The sequence below is a fragment of the Puma concolor genome, chromosome A2 (genome assembly GCF_028749965.1).
Source record: "Puma concolor isolate L17-30 chromosome A2, mPumCon1.1.hap2, whole genome shotgun sequence".
Classification (NCBI taxonomy): Eukaryota; Metazoa; Chordata; class Mammalia; order Carnivora; family Felidae; genus Puma; species Puma concolor.
Window position 1 is genome coordinate 169,709,873 of NC_141668.1, and position 15,087 is coordinate 169,724,959.

Sequence of the window (15,087 nt, forward strand, 5' to 3'; positions counted from 1 at the left end):
TTCTTTTACACCCCCAGGGAACACAGAAGGGGAGCTTGCCCACACGAAGGAAAGAATTCAGATTCTTGTCTCTCCTTATCATCTATCTCCTCCACATCGGTGACCTCAACCTCTTATCTCCCCGCTCCCTGCTAGTTTACCTCTTTTTTTTAAATTTTTTTTTTCAACGGTTTATTTATTTTTGAGACAGAGAGAGACAGAGCATGAACGGGGGAGGGGCAGAGAGAGAGGGAGACACAGAATCGGAACAGGCTCCAGGCTCTGAGCCATCAGCCCAGAGCCCGACGCGGGGCTCGAACTCCCGGACCGCGAGATCGTGACCTGGCTGAAGTCGGACGCTTAACCGACTGCGCCACCCAGGCGCCCCCCTGCTAGTTTACCTCTTGAGTCCCCATTGCCCCCTCCACACCCACTTTCCAGGCCCCTTTTCATAAAAATGTGGGTATTGCCGTGGGTGGTCTGGGCTGGGACCTCCTTGGGCTGCCTGAGCCTCTGGTTTGTCAGTGGGTTGCGGTCTGTTTCCCGGTTTCTGTCTACACTTCTGAATCTCTGCCTTCGCACGCCCACCAATCATTGGACAGATATTTCTTTTAAGTTTTTATTTATTTATTTTTAAGAGAGAGAGAGAGAGAGAGAGAGAGAGAGAGAGAGAGAACAAGCAGGGGAGGGGGAGGGGCAGAGAGAGAGGAGACTCAGAATCCGAAGCAGGCTCCAGGCTCTGAGCTGTCAGCACAGAGCCCGACGCGGGGCTCGAACTCCCGAACCTGTGAGATCATGACCTGAGCTGAAGTCGGTCACTTAACCCGCTGAGCCCCCCCGGGCGCCCCATGGACAGATATTTCTTGGGCTCCTCTTATGGGCTGGGCATTCCTGGAGACAACACAGTGACTAACCCAGTCCCTGCCTTCATGGGGATCAGAGTTCAGTGGGGGACCCAGCGACAGCGGGGGTGGGGGGGGGAGTGAGGGAAAGCAGATATCAGGGTTGTGATGTGGGCCAGTGCAGAGTACTGTATAATGACAGGGGAGGAAAGGGTGATGAGTAGACCTTCCGAGACTATTAAGAGCTAACAATGATATCCCTTGAAAAATATTTTATGTATTTATTTCTTTTAAGTAATCTCTACACCCAGCGTGGGACTGGAACTCAGGACCCTGAGATCGAGTCACGCTCTCTACCAACTGAGCCAGCCAGGGCCCCTTATATCACTTACAATTTTTTAGGGGCACCTGGGTGGCTCAGTCAGTTAAGAGTTCAACTTTGGCTCAGGTCATGATCTCACGGTTGGTGGGTTCGAGCCCCCCCCCCCCCCCGCCCGTCAGGCTCTATGCTGACAGCTCGGAGCCTGGAGTCTGCTTTGGATTCTGTGTCTCCCTCTCTCTCTACCCCTCCCCTGGTCGCGCACCGTGTGTGTGTGTGTGTGTGTGTGTGTGTGTGTGTGTGTGTGTGTGTGTGTGTGTGTGTCTTTTTCAAATATTCTGTGTCTCCTTCTCTCTCTGCCTCTCCAGGAAGACCCAGAATCCGAATCAGACTCAGGCTCCGAGGTGTCAGCACAGAGGCGGAAGGGAACTTGAACCCAAGGACCGGGGAGATCATGACCTGAGCCAAAGTAGGAAGCTTACTGGACTGAACGACCCAGGCGCTACGCACCGCCGCCCCCCCCCCCCCTATAACTTTTAATGCGCATTATACCCATTCCAGATCTGGGGAGACTGAGGCTCTCCAGAGTTAAAGGCTGGAACAGCCAGGAGGGAGTGGGGTTTCTGGCTGGAGTGCAGGTGTTCAACCCCCGCCGGAGGGGCCCTGGGGGCGCGGGGGCACAACAGCACCCAACGCTTGGGGGAACTTGAAACCGCTTGGGTGGTGACCCAGTCGTGGGAGGGCGGTTGGGGGAGGGTGGGGAGGGGTTGCAGGCACCTGACTCCCTGAGCCCCCGGGGCACGCCCGCTCCGTTCTCTGGGCCTGTGTGAAATGGGAGACACTCGCTTCGCTTCCCTCCAGGCTTGGGTGAGAAAACCCACGTGGGCCGTTTGGCACAGCCGGCGCTCATTAAACACCAGCTGGTGTTATTATGATGATTATCCCCATTATTATCCTTAATAACTAATTAATTAGAACGAATGCGTCCTCTCCGCGTCCGACTGGGTCTCTCCGGGTCGGGAAGTCACCGGACCCCGAGGAGGGGCGAGCTCAGACTCAGAATTCTCCCCCATCTCCCGCGCCCCCAGCCCGCCCCCTCCCGGCCCACACGGTAGGCCGCGTAGCGCTGCCGCCAGGCGAGGGGGGCGCCGGCCTGAAGGCAGGGGTCCGGGCGTGGGCGCTCCCGTGTCGCCGCCCACGTGCGTGGGGGTCCCTCTCACCCGAGGGCGAACCGCCCGGCGCTAGGACCGTCTCAGCCCGTCGGCGCCCGGCACGGAGGCCGAACGCGCCCCGAGGCCACGCCCCTCTCTCTGGTTATTGGCTTCCGGGTCCCGGCGCGCGGCCCCGATTGGTGGAGGCGGCCGTCAGCCTGCCCCGCCCCGCCCCGACCAGGCCTTAATTTTGGGCTCGGGGCTCGGCGGCCGCCTGCGCGCGCCGCGGGGCGGACTTGGGCGGCGGCGCGGGGAGAGCGGGGCGTCTGCCGCGCGCCCGACCGCCCGGCCGGAGTCCGGGGCGCGGCCATGGGCCCGGGGCCCCCAGCAGCCGGAGCGGGGGCGCCCCCACGGCCACTGTCCCTGGCCGCTCGGCTGAGCTACGCCGTGGGCCACTTCCTCAACGACCTGTGCGCGTCCATGTGGTTCACTTACCTGCTGCTCTACCTGCACTCGGTGCGCGCTTACAGCTCCCGCGGCGCGGGCCTGCTGCTGCTGCTCGGCCAGGTGGCCGACGGGCTGTGTACGCCCCTCGTGGGCTACGAGGCCGACCGCGCCGCCGGCCGCTGCGCCCGCTACGGCCCTCGGAAGGCTTGGCACCTGGTCGGTAAGTCTCGGCTGAGCCTCCCCCGTCTGACTGCCCGCCGGCTCGAGCCTCCCCCGTCGGACTGCCTGCCCCGGGGCCCGAGCCTCCCTCCTGTGCCCGCCTGCCCTAGGCCTGAACCTCCCGCGTCCAGTACTTTCCCCCGTCCATGAGCCTCCCCCATCTGTCTGCTTAGCTGCCCTGTACTCCTTCTGTCTGCCATCTGACCGCTCATGTGACCCTCCGGTGTCACTTCCCTTTGTCTTTCTCTCTGACCCCCGTGGGCACCCTGAACGCTCTGCCTGCCTAGTGCCACCTCTGTCGCTCTGCCTGGTCTGGCTTCTCTATTTGTCTGGGTGACCACCCAGGACAACTCGGTGTGAGTGGGGGGTCAGGCTGCCTAGACGCCCCCCCTCTGTCAGTCTGTCCGTTTCTCCGGTGCACCTCTGCCCATCGTCTGCCCCGGCTCGGGCAGCCTGGTGCTTGGGAGGTCTGAGGGTGCTGTCCCCGAGCCAAGACTTGGGGGCAGGTGAGACCAAGGAGTCAGGGGTCTGTGTCTGTCTGGCTGAGGGGGCTGGGGTCTGCGGGGCCAACAGGGTGGGGCTCTGGGGGACCTGTCAGAACACCTGTGTTGGTGAGGGGGTGGAGGCAGGTGCCCCGGAGCTGGGGTGTCCCGCCCCGTGCACACCCTTGATAAGGCCGGCCTCCCAGCATCCCTTCTGTGCCGCCGTGGACCCTGGGCCTTGAGATTAGCCCCCGCCGCTTTCTCTGCCCACCTCCCCCTGGCACGGGTGCCTCCCGGCACTTGGGGCCCGCCGGGCGTTTCGGGAGGCAGGCACAGGAATCCTGCCCTGCGAATTCCGGGCGGCAGCTTTCTAGAAGCTAGGAGGGGCCGGCTGATGTCTCCTTGCCCTTGGGAACAGTGACCGAGGAGGCAGTGACTTGCCCTGGGCCCTCGTGAGTGCTGTTTTTGCCAGGTGCAGCAGATCTCCAAGCGGCCGGAGGTCGGGATTCTCGGGCGCCGAGGACACCCAGGCTGCCCTGGGGTCACTTTAGACTGTAGCGGCCGGGGAGGGGAGCAGGGAGACACGGGAGACTCAGACTGGTGCTCCCCTCTGAAAAGCGGACGGGAAAGGTGCTCCTCTTTGGGCCCGTGCGGGGATTGCTTGCAGAGTCTGAGAGCCCGGCCTCAAACGCAGTTCTGTTCAGGTCAACTCCTTGACGAGCAAACGCGATAGTTCCTAGGCCTGACAGGTGACAGATACGTGGGTGTGGGGGTCTTCTCCCTGGGCCGACAGGGGAGCCACCCCTGGGGAGCCGGAAGCAGCCATGGGAAGGGGTCCCCGGGAGCGCACGCTGTTAGCAGCCTGATTCTGCGCCCCTTTCGTAGGTGGGAGGCCTGGGGTTCAGTGAGGCTCCCACCAGACCCCAGAGGAAGAATCGGCATCCCCTCCCCCCTGCAAAGGTTAGGCACCTTTATAAATAAAGAGCCGGCTTTGTGTTTATGTACAACCGGCCTGGGGGCTACGCACCCCTACGAGGCACCACGGCCTCCACCTGCACCCCTTCCCCTTGTCCACCGCAGGGTGAGCGTGTGGGGAGACCCAGGAGGATCTGAGAGGAAGCCGAGGCAGCCCCTCTTGAGGCCTGATAAGGGGACCTGAGTGAAAGTCACCTTGGCAACCCTCCCCACTTCTCTTTTTTTCTTTTTTTTTTTTGCCGCTGAGCCTGTGGCCGGTGGTGATGGATTCACTTTTTCCCTTAACAAGCTCTCTGGGCTTCCCCCAGCCCCGAGAGGATACAGCCAGACAGGGGATGATTCTCCGTGGGGTCCACGCTGGGGCATGTGGGTGGACTAGGTTTCATAAGGGAGAAGCAGAGCTTTGAAGGAAGGGACATTAGCTTTGGGGGTTTGAAGGGTGGATAGGAGTGTGTGTGCGCGTGCATTCCGGCCGGTTGAGACAGCTGTGCAAATGTGACCTACCACAGTTTTAAAAAAGCTCACGAGGCAGGTTTTGCACGTTAATCTTTTTTATTTTTTAATGTTTCTTTTTGAGAGTGAGTGAGACAGAGCACAAGTTGGGGGCGGGGGGCAAAGAGAGAGGGGGACACAGAATCCGAAGCAGGCTCCAGGCTCCGAGCCATCAGCACAGAGCCTGACGCGGGACTCGAACCCACGAACCGTGAGATCATGAGCTGAGCTGAGCTGAAGTCGGACACTCAACCCACTGAGCCACCCGGGTGCCCCTTGCATGTTAACTCATGCTGACTTTGAGAGGCAGATATTTTTGCTATCTCCGCTTTCTGGAAACTGAGGCCCCAGGTCCCTTGCCCAAGGTCCCCCAGCCAGGCAGCCTCGTCCAGACAATGGTTAACCTGGCCTGGCCGGCTCCAGGGCGGGTTCTGGCCAGGGCGGCGCATTCTTCTGACCAGAGTGTACGGTTTGTGCCTGGGCCCTGCGGGGGCCTCCAGGGCCCCAGCGCCCCCAGGAATCGGATCGGGATGCCCCGCCCACGCACCAGTTCCAGAGAAATAGCAAGGAAAGGTGGTTTTGGTTTCATTTCCCCATCCCCGGGACTGCGGACGTGGGCCCCGCGTCGGGGCGTGAGGTCCAGAGCCTCGGGGGAGGAGGGAAGGCCAGCTGCTGGGCCCAGCGGGGAGGTGGGGGAGAGGGCCCTGAGCTGGAGGGAGGGAGCAGCTCGGGGGCGGGCAGCAGGCTGGGTTCTCGGCTCTGCGGCTCACACGATGGACCTGCGTCCTCGGCTGGAAAATGGGGATGGCGGTAACACCCACCTCTTCAGGCTGTAAATTGGTGGCATTATTAATATTATCACTTAGTCACTCAAAAGGTCTGTACCGGGCTCCGTGCTGGCGGGCCAGGCCCACACAAGTGACCCAGAGAGACCTGTCGTCTGCCCTCCCAGAGCCTGGTCTGGCGGGGGAGGCAGGCAGGAGACAAGCAGAGACAGAAACATCCGTGTGTGTGCTAAGGCACATGAGAGGGAAGCCGTGTCCAGACGGGCTGCGTCGAGGCGGGGACGGGACGGCCGGTGACTGGGTCGGCCAGGGAGAGCTTTTCTGAGGAGGTGGCGTTTGAGTTGAGTACTGAGGGACGAAAAGGACTCGGCCTTGCTGGGACGGTGTGAGGGAATAGCATTCCACGCGGCAGCGCGACCTGTGCAAAGGCCCTGGGGTAGCACGGAGCCTGGCGTGCGGGGGCAGGGAGGAGGCCCGTTGTGGCTGGGGCAGAGGGGGCAGGGCCGGTCCCGCAGGGCCTGTTGGCTGCCCTTGAGGACCTGGGCTTGTTCTGAGGTATCGGGCTTTTTTCCAGGAAGAGGCCAGGCCTCCTCCTGAGCTGATGGGGACACTGGGGCTCAGGGAGGGCAGGGTCCAGTGTAGCCTCACCCGGCGTCCCCTGGCCTTCTGACGGCTGGTAGCCCCGTGGGCCGCTTGGTAGGAGCTGGGGGAGGAAAAGGCCCTACCGGGCGAGGCAGGAGGGGGAAGTTGGGGGCATAAATGGCGTGTCCGGTGGGCAGTGGCGCCCTTTCAACCTGCCGACCCGCGGCTCCTCTCATTCCCTCTGCACCCCTCCCCCCCCATCCCCTGCCCTGTCACCCTGGGGAGCCCGAGGCTGGCGTGGGGAGGCCTCGTCCTTGTCCTTTCCTAACACTTGGCTGGAGGTCCTGGCCCTGCCCTTGTACTCGCTATAGCACGTGACCTCACGTGCCTCAGTTTCCCCATTAGACACCGGGGGCGCATCACCTGAACTGGCAGGTGGAGGCCTGGCTCCGCTGTCCTCTTGGGCCGCATGACCTTGGGTCCCTCTGCCCCGGCTTCCCCGTTTGTCCCGGGAACCCTTAACCTGCTGACTCCGACCCCACTGTATGACTTTGCAGGGCCTTTTCCGGGCCTGGCTCGTCTCCACCTGGTCGCGCCCTGGGGAGCCGGGGGCTCGTGGGAAGGCCCTGCGGGGTGACCGCCCTGCTCTCCGTTCGTCCACAGGCACCGTCTGTGTCCTGCTGTCCTTCCCCTTCATCTTCAGCCCGTGCCTGGGCTGCGGGGCAGGTACCCCGGAGTGGGCCGCCCTCCTGTACTACGGGCCCTTCATCGTGATCTTCCAGTTCGGCTGGGCCGCTGTGCAGATCGCCCACCTCAGTCTCATCCCGGAGCTCGTCACCAACGACCACGAGAAGGTGGAGCTCACGGCCCTCAGGTACGTGGGGCACCGGCGAGGCCCGGAGACCCGGGGCGCCCTCCGTGTTTGGGCTCCGCTTGGCGGTGTGGCTCCGGGACCGTCAGCCCCGGGTGACCCTTCTGTACGATGGCGTATCCCTCCGCCGTTGCGGCCACAGAGTTAGCAGCTTACAACGGCACCAGATAGCCTCTCCTGGTTGCTGTGGGTGTGGAGCCTGACTCTGCTCGGCTGTACTTTCTGCTCCGCGGTCTGTCTGGAGGCCCCTGTCGAGGTGGTGGCTAGGCCTGGGGTCTCACCTGAGGCTTGGGTTTTCCTAAGGATCTCCTGATTAGGCTTGGCTCACCCAGGATCATCTCCATTAATTATACCCGCAGGATCCCTTTACCTTTGTCACTTTCACCTAAACAGCGGGAGTGATCTCGCCTATCCACGGTCCCCTTCTCCAGGGGAGGGATTAGGACGCGACCAGGGCGTGGGAAGATCGAGGCCCATCTCAGACTCCAGCTTGCCCACACGGATACAGCTGGCGCCGGGCTGGTCTGTTGGCTGGTTTGAGGCACTGAAGGAGGTTCTCCTGGATATGGTAATGGGAGCATTTATGCAGTGCTTGCTGTGTGCAGCACAGTTCTAGGCCCTTTGTGTGGATTATCTTTAATCATCATGGCAAGGCCAGGCTTGGTGCAGAGCCCGCCCCTACGGGCCACTGTGCAGCGGGACAAGGGTACGGGAGATGATTGAGTGCCAGGCGGAAGGGCTAGCACAGGTGGTGGCGGCCCCTGTGGCCGGAGCTGAGGGGAGGACTGGCTCACGGGAGGCGCCCTGAGCGTGCACCCCTCTGGCATCTTCAGTGGGGCCTTGCCTTCTCCACCTCGGTCCGCTTGGCCCCAGCGCTGCCCAGCCCGGCCTCTGACTTCCACATCATGGCGCGGAGCCGTGGGCGCCAATGACGGGGGTTGCCCCGGGCCCGAGGGCCCCAGCTGGCGGGCCAGGCAGGGCTGAGACCGAGCTCGGGGGGCCACCTTCCACCTGCCGATGCTTTACCACCAGCCTTGTGGCCGATTCACTCTGATCTCTGGGGGTGTTGTGCTTACTTTCAGAAAGGGAAACTGAGTCCTGGTGTGCGATCCAGAGGCTCTGCCCCCAAGCCCTGGAGGGACACTGTTCTAGGGCTGCGAGCAGGAGCAGGCCTGGATGCTTCTAGACCATGGAGCCCTGGCCCTGTCAAAAGCCCAGGAGCTGGGAACCTAGAATCCCCACATCCTGGCTTCTGAGCGTCTCCAGCGCACAGGCGTGTGGGCCATGCCCTGCTTCCCCGAGTCTCGGTGCCCGGACAGCTCGGGTCGTCGTGGTGGACTCGTGGGTCATTGTAAATCCTCGGATAACGCGTAGCCAGGGCTTTCCTGGGGCCACCCGACGTTTAGTGGCTGAGATCGCCCAGCAGCCAGAGATTCCCCGGATGCCAGCGGTGGCAATGGCAGCGCGGGCCCCCGGGGACGCGGCAGCCGTGTGCCCTCCCGGGCCGCCGCGCCGAAGCCTCGCCTGCCTCCCGCCAGGTACGCCTTCACCGTGGTGGCCAACATCACCGTGTACGGTGCCGCCTGGCTGCTGCTCCGCCTGCAGGGCTCCCCGCACACGGACGTGGCCCGGGATGTCCGCGACCAGCTGGGCGTCCAAGACGTGCGGGTGTTCCAGGTGAGCTGGGCCCCGGGCGGGACACCCCGGGGCCCCGGACCCCGGGGCTTGGGCTCCGGCCGACCCCTGTCCTGCCTGGCCTCCAGAACCTGTCCCTGCTGGTGGTCGGAGTGGGCGCCATCTTCTCGCTGCTGTTCCACGTGGGCACGAGGGAAGGGCGCCGGCCGCGGGCGGAGGAGCCCGACGAGCACAGCCCGCTGCTGGCCCCGCCCACCGCCCAGCCCCTGCTGCTCTGGAAACACTGGCTGCGGGAGCCCGCCTTCTATCAGGTGTGCTGAGGGGGTGGGGGCGCTGGGGACACAGTGTGGCTGGACCTGAGGCCCCTACTCTTGGGGGGGGGGGGTGTCACTTCATCATGAAGTGGGCATCCTCCGCGCCGTCGGAGCCCAGCCTTCTCTGCCCGCAGGTGGGCCTGCTGTACATGAGCACGAGGCTCATCGTGAACCTGTCCCAGACGTACATAGCCATGTACCTCACCTACTCGCTCAACCTGCCCAAGGTGAGCTGGGCGGCGCGGGCTGGCGCGGAGCGGGGAGGATGGGCCCTTCTGTGACAGGCGCGCATGCGCTCTGCCCCGACAGAAGTTCATCGCCACCATCCCGCTGGTGATGTATGTCAGCGGATTCTGCTCGTCCTTCCTCATGAAGCCGGTCAACAAGTGCATCGGGAGGAACGTAAGTGGGCAGGCGGGGCTGGGCGGGAAGGATCCCACAGCGGAGAGCTGGGGGGGGCGGCTCCGGACCGCGGCACCCACACTGTGGAAGCCCCGTGTCTGGGAGGTCTAGAGTCCCGGCCTCGGAGGGGCTCAGGGCTCCAGGGTTCTAGAACTTGGGGCTGCCAGGGGCAGCAGCCAGCGGTGGCATGGAGCCCTTGAACTCTGGCCAGCGTGACTAAGGAACTGAACATTTCACTCTGTTTAACTTTAATGGACTCGGGCGCGGCCGTGGCCCCGCGGTGCGGGCTCTGTGGCGCTGCAGACCCCAGGCCCCCGAGTCTTGTGGGGTCCGAGCCAGGGGCCCCGAAGGGATGGCTCCCCTCGCCCCTCTGGGCTGCGGCCGGGCCCGGAGGTACGGCAGACGGAAGGGCAGAGGGGGTAGGTGCTGCCCGGCAAGGGCGAGGCGGGCCTGACCTGGGCCCGCTCCTCCACAGCTGACCTACTTCGTGGGCCTCCTGGTGATCCTGGCCTTCGCCGCCTGGGTGGCGCTGGCAGACAGGTTCGGCGTGGCCGTGTACGTAGCCGCCGTGCTGCTGGGCACGGGCTGTGCCACGATCCTCGTCACCTCGCTGGCCATGACGGCCGACCTCATCGGCCCCCACACAGTAAGGCTGATGGTGTGGACCGGGTGGGGGGTTGGGGGACCGGGGCCGGGCTGTGACCTGCCCGCCCGTGTCCCCCAGCACAGCGGAGCCTTTGTGTATGGTGCCATGAGCTTCTCGGATAAGGTGGCCAACGGGCTGGCGGTCATGGCCATCCAGAGCCTGCATCCCTGCTCGTGAGTGCTGCTCACTTCCTCGCTTAGTAAGACGTGCCGGGTGCCAGGCACTGCCCGGGGTCTGGGGACTCAGCCTGGGCCCAAGGCGGCACGCTGGCGGGTTCTCACAGGGGGGACGCCCGGCTGTTCCTTACCTCCGGCACTTGGCTTACTTAGGAAGCAAACGCGGGGTCTGCCGTGCGCCGAGGACACAGCATGCGGCTGTACCAGGGCCGTGGGCAGGGCTGGGGCAAAGCCAGAGTCTTGCTCAGACCTTGGGAACCTGTAAGGTTCCAGACCCCGGTGGTTCTAGAGCACGGAGGCCGAGCCTTGTAGACGTCTGGGCTCTGGGACCGAGGGCGGTCTGTTCTCGTCCTCATGGACCTGGGGGCAACGCCAGCCACTTTAATAAGCACATAGCTGCGCGATCCAGACCAATGCAAGGTGTGTAGGAAACCCCACTTGTGGGAGCCTGACTGGGGCGAGAGGTCAGGGTGGGCTTCCTTGAGGAGAGGACACTGGACCTGAGCCTCAGTGGCTGTCAGGGAGTCCCAGGTAAACGGGGAGGAACAGCAAAGAGGAGGCCTGTGTGGCCGGAGCAGAGGAAATGAGGGCGACAGGAGGAGGAGGGGGAGGAGGAGGAGGGGGAGGAGGGGGAGGGGGGGCAGTGCAGGTGTGCGGGGCCTTGGGGGCCGAGGCAGGGGGGGCCCTCTGGTGGCTGCTGTTGGCGCAACCAGGAGCAGGGGACTGTGGCAGCCCAGCCGGGTGAGGGGGCGCTGGGGCGCTGAGGGTGGCTCTCCGGTTCCGGCTACCCGACGGCTGAGCGGGAGGCCCAGGCTGCCGGGTCCTGAGGGATGTCAGCTCACCTGCTTCTGCCCCACCCCTAGCTTGGAGCTCTGCTGCCGGGCCTGCGTAGGCTTCTACCACTGGGTGATGGTGGCTGTGACTGGAGGCGTGGGCGCGGCCGCCACCCTCTGTCTGTGCAGTCTCCTGATCTGGCCCATCCGCCTGCGGAGCTGTGAGTCGGGGCCGCGCCCCACCCTTGACCATGGGCGGCAGGGCTGGGCCCCCGGCAGGCTCCGGCCTGACTACCCTCATCCCTTTCTCTTGCAGGGGACCCCGGAGCCTAACCCTGACACCGTCCCCCAACGGTCGCGGTCCTGTGCACATGAACTCTACGGGCCATGCCCAGCTCCCATCCCTGCCCCCCATCCTCACCCGGCTGTGAGGGCGGCAGGTGAGGGCAGGCGGTCAGCAGCCCAGACTCTGAGCTTGGCCCTCTGGGATCCAGGGGAGCGCTCGGCTCACCTGTCACCCCAGGCTCGGTCAGGGTTTCCTAGGTGCTGCCGGGTCCCTGGACGAACGGTGTTGTCATTGGGCCTGATGGGAGCCTCAGGCTTGGGGGTTGGGGGGGACCCGGTCCCACAACCCTGTGCCCAAGGCCACGACTGGCTATGAATAAAAAGCCACCCAAGGGCAAGGACTGTGGCCTCAGCTGTCTGCCCGGGGCCCAGAGCAGGGAGGGGGCAGCCGGCGCCTCCAGGGTCCATCTGCCTTCGTCCCAGAGTTCTGGTCGCCAGGGTCTCGGTTAGTGGCTCCCTTTATCTGGCCGCCAGGCCCCAGAAGTGGTCGGGGGGGTGGGGTGGTGTCAGAGGCACAGGGGCCCCTGCAGGGGCGGTGCTGGCAGCGTGACCTTTATCAGCAGACGGGCAGGTGGGCGGGCGGGGGCCGCTGGTTGGCGGAGGGACGGTAAGGCTCCAGGCTCCACCGCCAGTAGCTCTGGGTGGCGTAGCACGGCCGCCGCGGCACAGACAGGTACGGCACGTGGTCCGACCGCCACAGTGGCTCCACCCGGTATTGGTGCCTGTCGACCACTGTAGGGACCAGGACCCAGGTCACCTCCTGTCCCGCGCTTTCTGGCCCTGGGCAGTCTCCACTTCGGTCCAGGGGCCTCGCTCCCCCAGATTTCTGGGCCCCCGGTCCTCACCGTACTCCTTGCCCCGGATGAGACTGTCCCTCCACAGCGTGCTCCCCCACCGTGTGCCGGGGTTCCTGTACTGGGCAGGGAGGACAGGGTCGTACCAGGCGGTCTCCCGGAGGTGCTGGGTACAGGCTGGGGGGGGGGGGGGCGGGGAAGAGAGAGGAGGTCATCTCTGTCCTTGCCCTCCCCTGGGGGGGCCGGCCCGGTGGCGGGGCAAGACCGGGCTGAGCACTCACCTGAGGGCATGCTTCGTTCCCGGCAGCTGTGATATCTGTGCCGGTGGCCGTGGGCCTCCCGGTAGGGGCTGTCCGGGGCCCGCGGGAACGTGTACCAGGCCTCACGGGGGTCTGAGGTGGTTAGGCCGGTGGACCACAGCTGGCCAGCTGCGTCGCGCCCCAGGGGCGTGTACTTCCAGCGTGTGGCCTGCTTGATGGCCGGTGTCCAGCGGGGCCCCTCCAGGGACAGGCAGTCATCGCTGAGGGGGTTAAGGGCAGGGAGGAGGAGGCTGAGCCTGTGGCCCTCCCTGCCCTCCCCCCGGGCCTCAGCTGGCTCTGGAATGGGCCTTTTTACCCCCTGCCATGTGTTGCCAGCATCGAGGGCGCAAGGGCCTGGACACCCCCCCCACCCAGGCCCGGCAGAGCAGGAGGCCGACCCTTCGTGGCCCCCTCCTCTCTAGCCTCCGTGCACCCTCCCTGAACTTTTTACTTTTTCGGCTTTCCTTTCTCCCTGGGGACGCAGGGGGCGGGGACAAGGGGAGCACCTGTTCCCGGCGGCCTGTGGGGCCAGAGCCTGTCCTGGGCTGGGCATTAGGACGGCTTCCCTGAGGAGGCCGCAGCACCAAGCTCCAGGTGGATATACAAAGGCCCTGGGGGAGCACGGGACGGTGTAGGAAACGGAGGCCATGGTGCAGAGAAGACAGCCTCAGCGTGGTACCATTAAAAGCAGAAAAAAACCCTCCAAAGCTGCCGAAGCCGCACACACTTGCTTGAGCAGAAACCTCGACAGCCACTCCTCTGAGCCGCTGAGCTGCCCCGAGGCAGTGCCTGCAGGGCTGCTGGCAACAGGCTTTTTCACCAGCGCCTGCAGGCACAGATCTGGTCCCAGAAAACCGGAAGCCCACATGTCTCCCGAAGGGGAGCAGGGATTAGCCTGGTAGGTTCCGGCACATCTGTCTCGGGAAATGGACAGACAGGTCTGCCGCTCGCTCAAGGGGAAGTTCAAGACCATCTTGCGTACCCCACACTGCAAGATGCACGTGACTTGTAGAATACCATGAAAACGGTCCCAGTCCTCAACGCGGGCTCCCAATTCCGTACCCACCTGGAATCTCAGAACGGAACCCTATTAGGAGGCGGGGTTTCAGCAGACACAGCTGTAAAGCTGGGAAGCGGGAGGCTAGGCTGGCCCCGGTGCCGCGCCTGGTGTCCTTGGAAGGAGGGGTTTGGACACGGAGAAGGCCACGTGAAGACGGGGCAGAGGTCAGGGTGACGCGTCCTCGAGGGGTGCCAACAACTGCCACGAAGACACGAGAAGCCGGGGGGCGTGATGGAGAGTCCCCCCCCAGGCCCTGAAGGAACCAGCCCTGCTGACCCCTTGGGGTCGGACATATGGCTTCCAGAACCGGGGGAGGGCAAATCTGAGCCCCCGGCCCGGGCTCTCGGAGCAGCGGCAGCAAACTGGGGTCTGCTTGCTATGTGTGTGCGGTGCCCACGCGAGCCTCTGACCTGCGGTTTCCACAGGCGCCCCGCTCTGGCCGTGGGCAGGGAGGGAGGAGAGGCAGGGGGGAGGAGGGGGCCAGGAGGCGGGAGGACAGAGCAACACCAGCGTGCCTTCGCTCAAAACTCAGACGACATTCAAGAGAAGCCACACCAGATCCCGTCTGGCCCGAAACCCAGAGGTGGGGTCTGTGGGCAAGGCGCGCACTCACCTGTACAGAGGTGCTGGGAATGCCACTTCCAGGGTCCCCTGGGGGACGTAGGGCCGGGCAGCCTCGGGCCGCTGCCACGCCAGGGTCTGCATGTCTGCCTCTGGGTCCCCAGGGGCTCACGCCTGGAAGGCCTGTGGGGCCATTGCTGACAGCGACAAAGGCCCTCGGTGTCCCGGCAACGGTACTGGCCAGCGCTGGCCTCCATCCAGACAGCCGCCACCCGCCCCCGCCCCAGGATGCCTCCCCCGGGAGGGGGAGGACCAGGCGAAAGGCAGGCATGTGCCTCGGGTGGTGGCCGTAAAACGGGGGCTCCCACCTCCTCTCTGGGCCCCCTGAGAACACCCTCACGTGGGGCTCTCGGGGCTGTGCCCTCAGCTGCATCTCTCCAGAAGCTCCGTCTGGGCCCCCCCATTCCCAGCCCTCCCTCCTCACCCCCCACCCCGTCCCTCTTCTGCTTCTGACCCACCACTTGGAGCGAGACCCTCACACGTGCGTGCACAGCTCAGTTCACAGTCCTCAATGGCACGACAGACACAGACCGTGTCCCCCGCGCACATGTATGTCCCTCGGCCACGAGCAGGAGCGAGGCGCCCACACCCGCCGCCCGGCGTAAGGACCCTGAACACACGACGCTCAGGGAGGGAACCAGACACAGAGGCCACACGGGGTGTGATTCCATTTATGTGAAACGTCCAGAACAGGCTCATCCACAGACAGGAAGGGGGTTTGTGGGGGCCGGGCGCCGGGGAGGGGGCAGGGAGTGACAGCTGATGGGGACGGGTCGTCTTCTGGGGTGGTGGAATGTTCTGGAACTAGACACGGTAGCAGCACCACCTCGTGAATGTACTAAACATCACTGACATATGCTCCAAGATACACCACATAA

The 15,087-nt window shown here is 64.4% G+C and overlaps 2 protein-coding genes across 4 annotated transcripts; one reads left to right on the forward strand and one right to left on the reverse strand.

Annotated features, from left to right (window-relative positions):
• Positions 1 to 2,534: 2,534 nt before the first annotated feature.
• MFSD12 (major facilitator superfamily domain containing 12) lies at positions 2,535 to 11,776 on the forward strand. Of its 3 annotated transcripts, none has more exons than XM_086699527.1 (10): positions 2,537 to 2,958; positions 6,937 to 7,147; positions 8,683 to 8,821; positions 8,908 to 9,090; positions 9,228 to 9,320; positions 9,403 to 9,495; positions 9,971 to 10,141; positions 10,220 to 10,314; positions 11,181 to 11,311; positions 11,407 to 11,776. In XM_086699527.1, the coding sequence occupies exons 1-10, from the start codon at positions 2,661 to 2,663 to the stop codon at positions 11,421 to 11,423; spliced, it is 1,431 nt and encodes a 476-aa protein (XP_086555653.1). In that variant the 5' UTR covers positions 2,537 to 2,660; the 3' UTR covers positions 11,424 to 11,776. The 3 variants fall into 3 exon arrangements, with proteins under 3 accessions (XP_086555656.1, XP_086555653.1, XP_086555655.1); XM_086699529.1 differs by lacking the exon at positions 2,537 to 2,958 and adding an exon at positions 5,287 to 5,479; XM_086699530.1 differs by lacking the exon at positions 11,181 to 11,311 and having other exon boundaries at positions 2,535 to 2,958.
• Positions 11,777 to 11,974: 198 nt separating this feature from the next.
• Positions 11,975 to 14,610, reverse strand: TEKTIP1 (tektin bundle interacting protein 1). The gene is made up of 4 exons (XM_086699534.1): positions 14,202 to 14,610; positions 12,511 to 12,749; positions 12,281 to 12,406; positions 11,975 to 12,167 (listed from the first exon to the last, which is right to left on the reverse strand). Exons 1-4 carry the CDS (start codon positions 14,291 to 14,293, stop codon positions 11,992 to 11,994), a joined length of 633 nt encoding a protein of 210 aa, XP_086555660.1. The 5' UTR covers positions 14,294 to 14,610; the 3' UTR covers positions 11,975 to 11,991.
• Between the last annotated feature and the right edge of the window lie 477 nt (positions 14,611 to 15,087).

Excerpts from the sequence above, each read along its gene's own strand:
- TEKTIP1 (XM_086699534.1), bottom strand. The coding sequence starts at position 14,293 with ATGCAGACCCTGGCGTGGCAGCGGCCCGAGGCTGCCCGGCCCTACGTC. Across the intron at positions 12,750-14,201 it reads TTCCCAGCACCTCTGTACAG|CGATGACTGCCTGTCCCTGG; the intron begins GTGAGTGCGCGC and ends TAACCCCCTCAG. Across the intron at positions 12,168-12,280 it reads CATCCGGGGCAAGGAGTACG|TGGTCGACAGGCACCAATAC; the intron begins GTGAGGACCGGG and ends TGGTCCCTACAG.
- MFSD12 (XM_086699527.1), top strand. The coding sequence starts at position 2,661 with ATGGGCCCGGGGCCCCCAGCAGCCGGAGCGGGGGCGCCCCCACGGCCA. Across the intron at positions 9,091-9,227 it reads GGGAGCCCGCCTTCTATCAG|GTGGGCCTGCTGTACATGAG; the intron begins GTGTGCTGAGGG and ends CTCTGCCCGCAG. Across the intron at positions 10,315-11,180 it reads CAGAGCCTGCATCCCTGCTC|CTTGGAGCTCTGCTGCCGGG; the intron begins GTGAGTGCTGCT and ends CCCCACCCCTAG.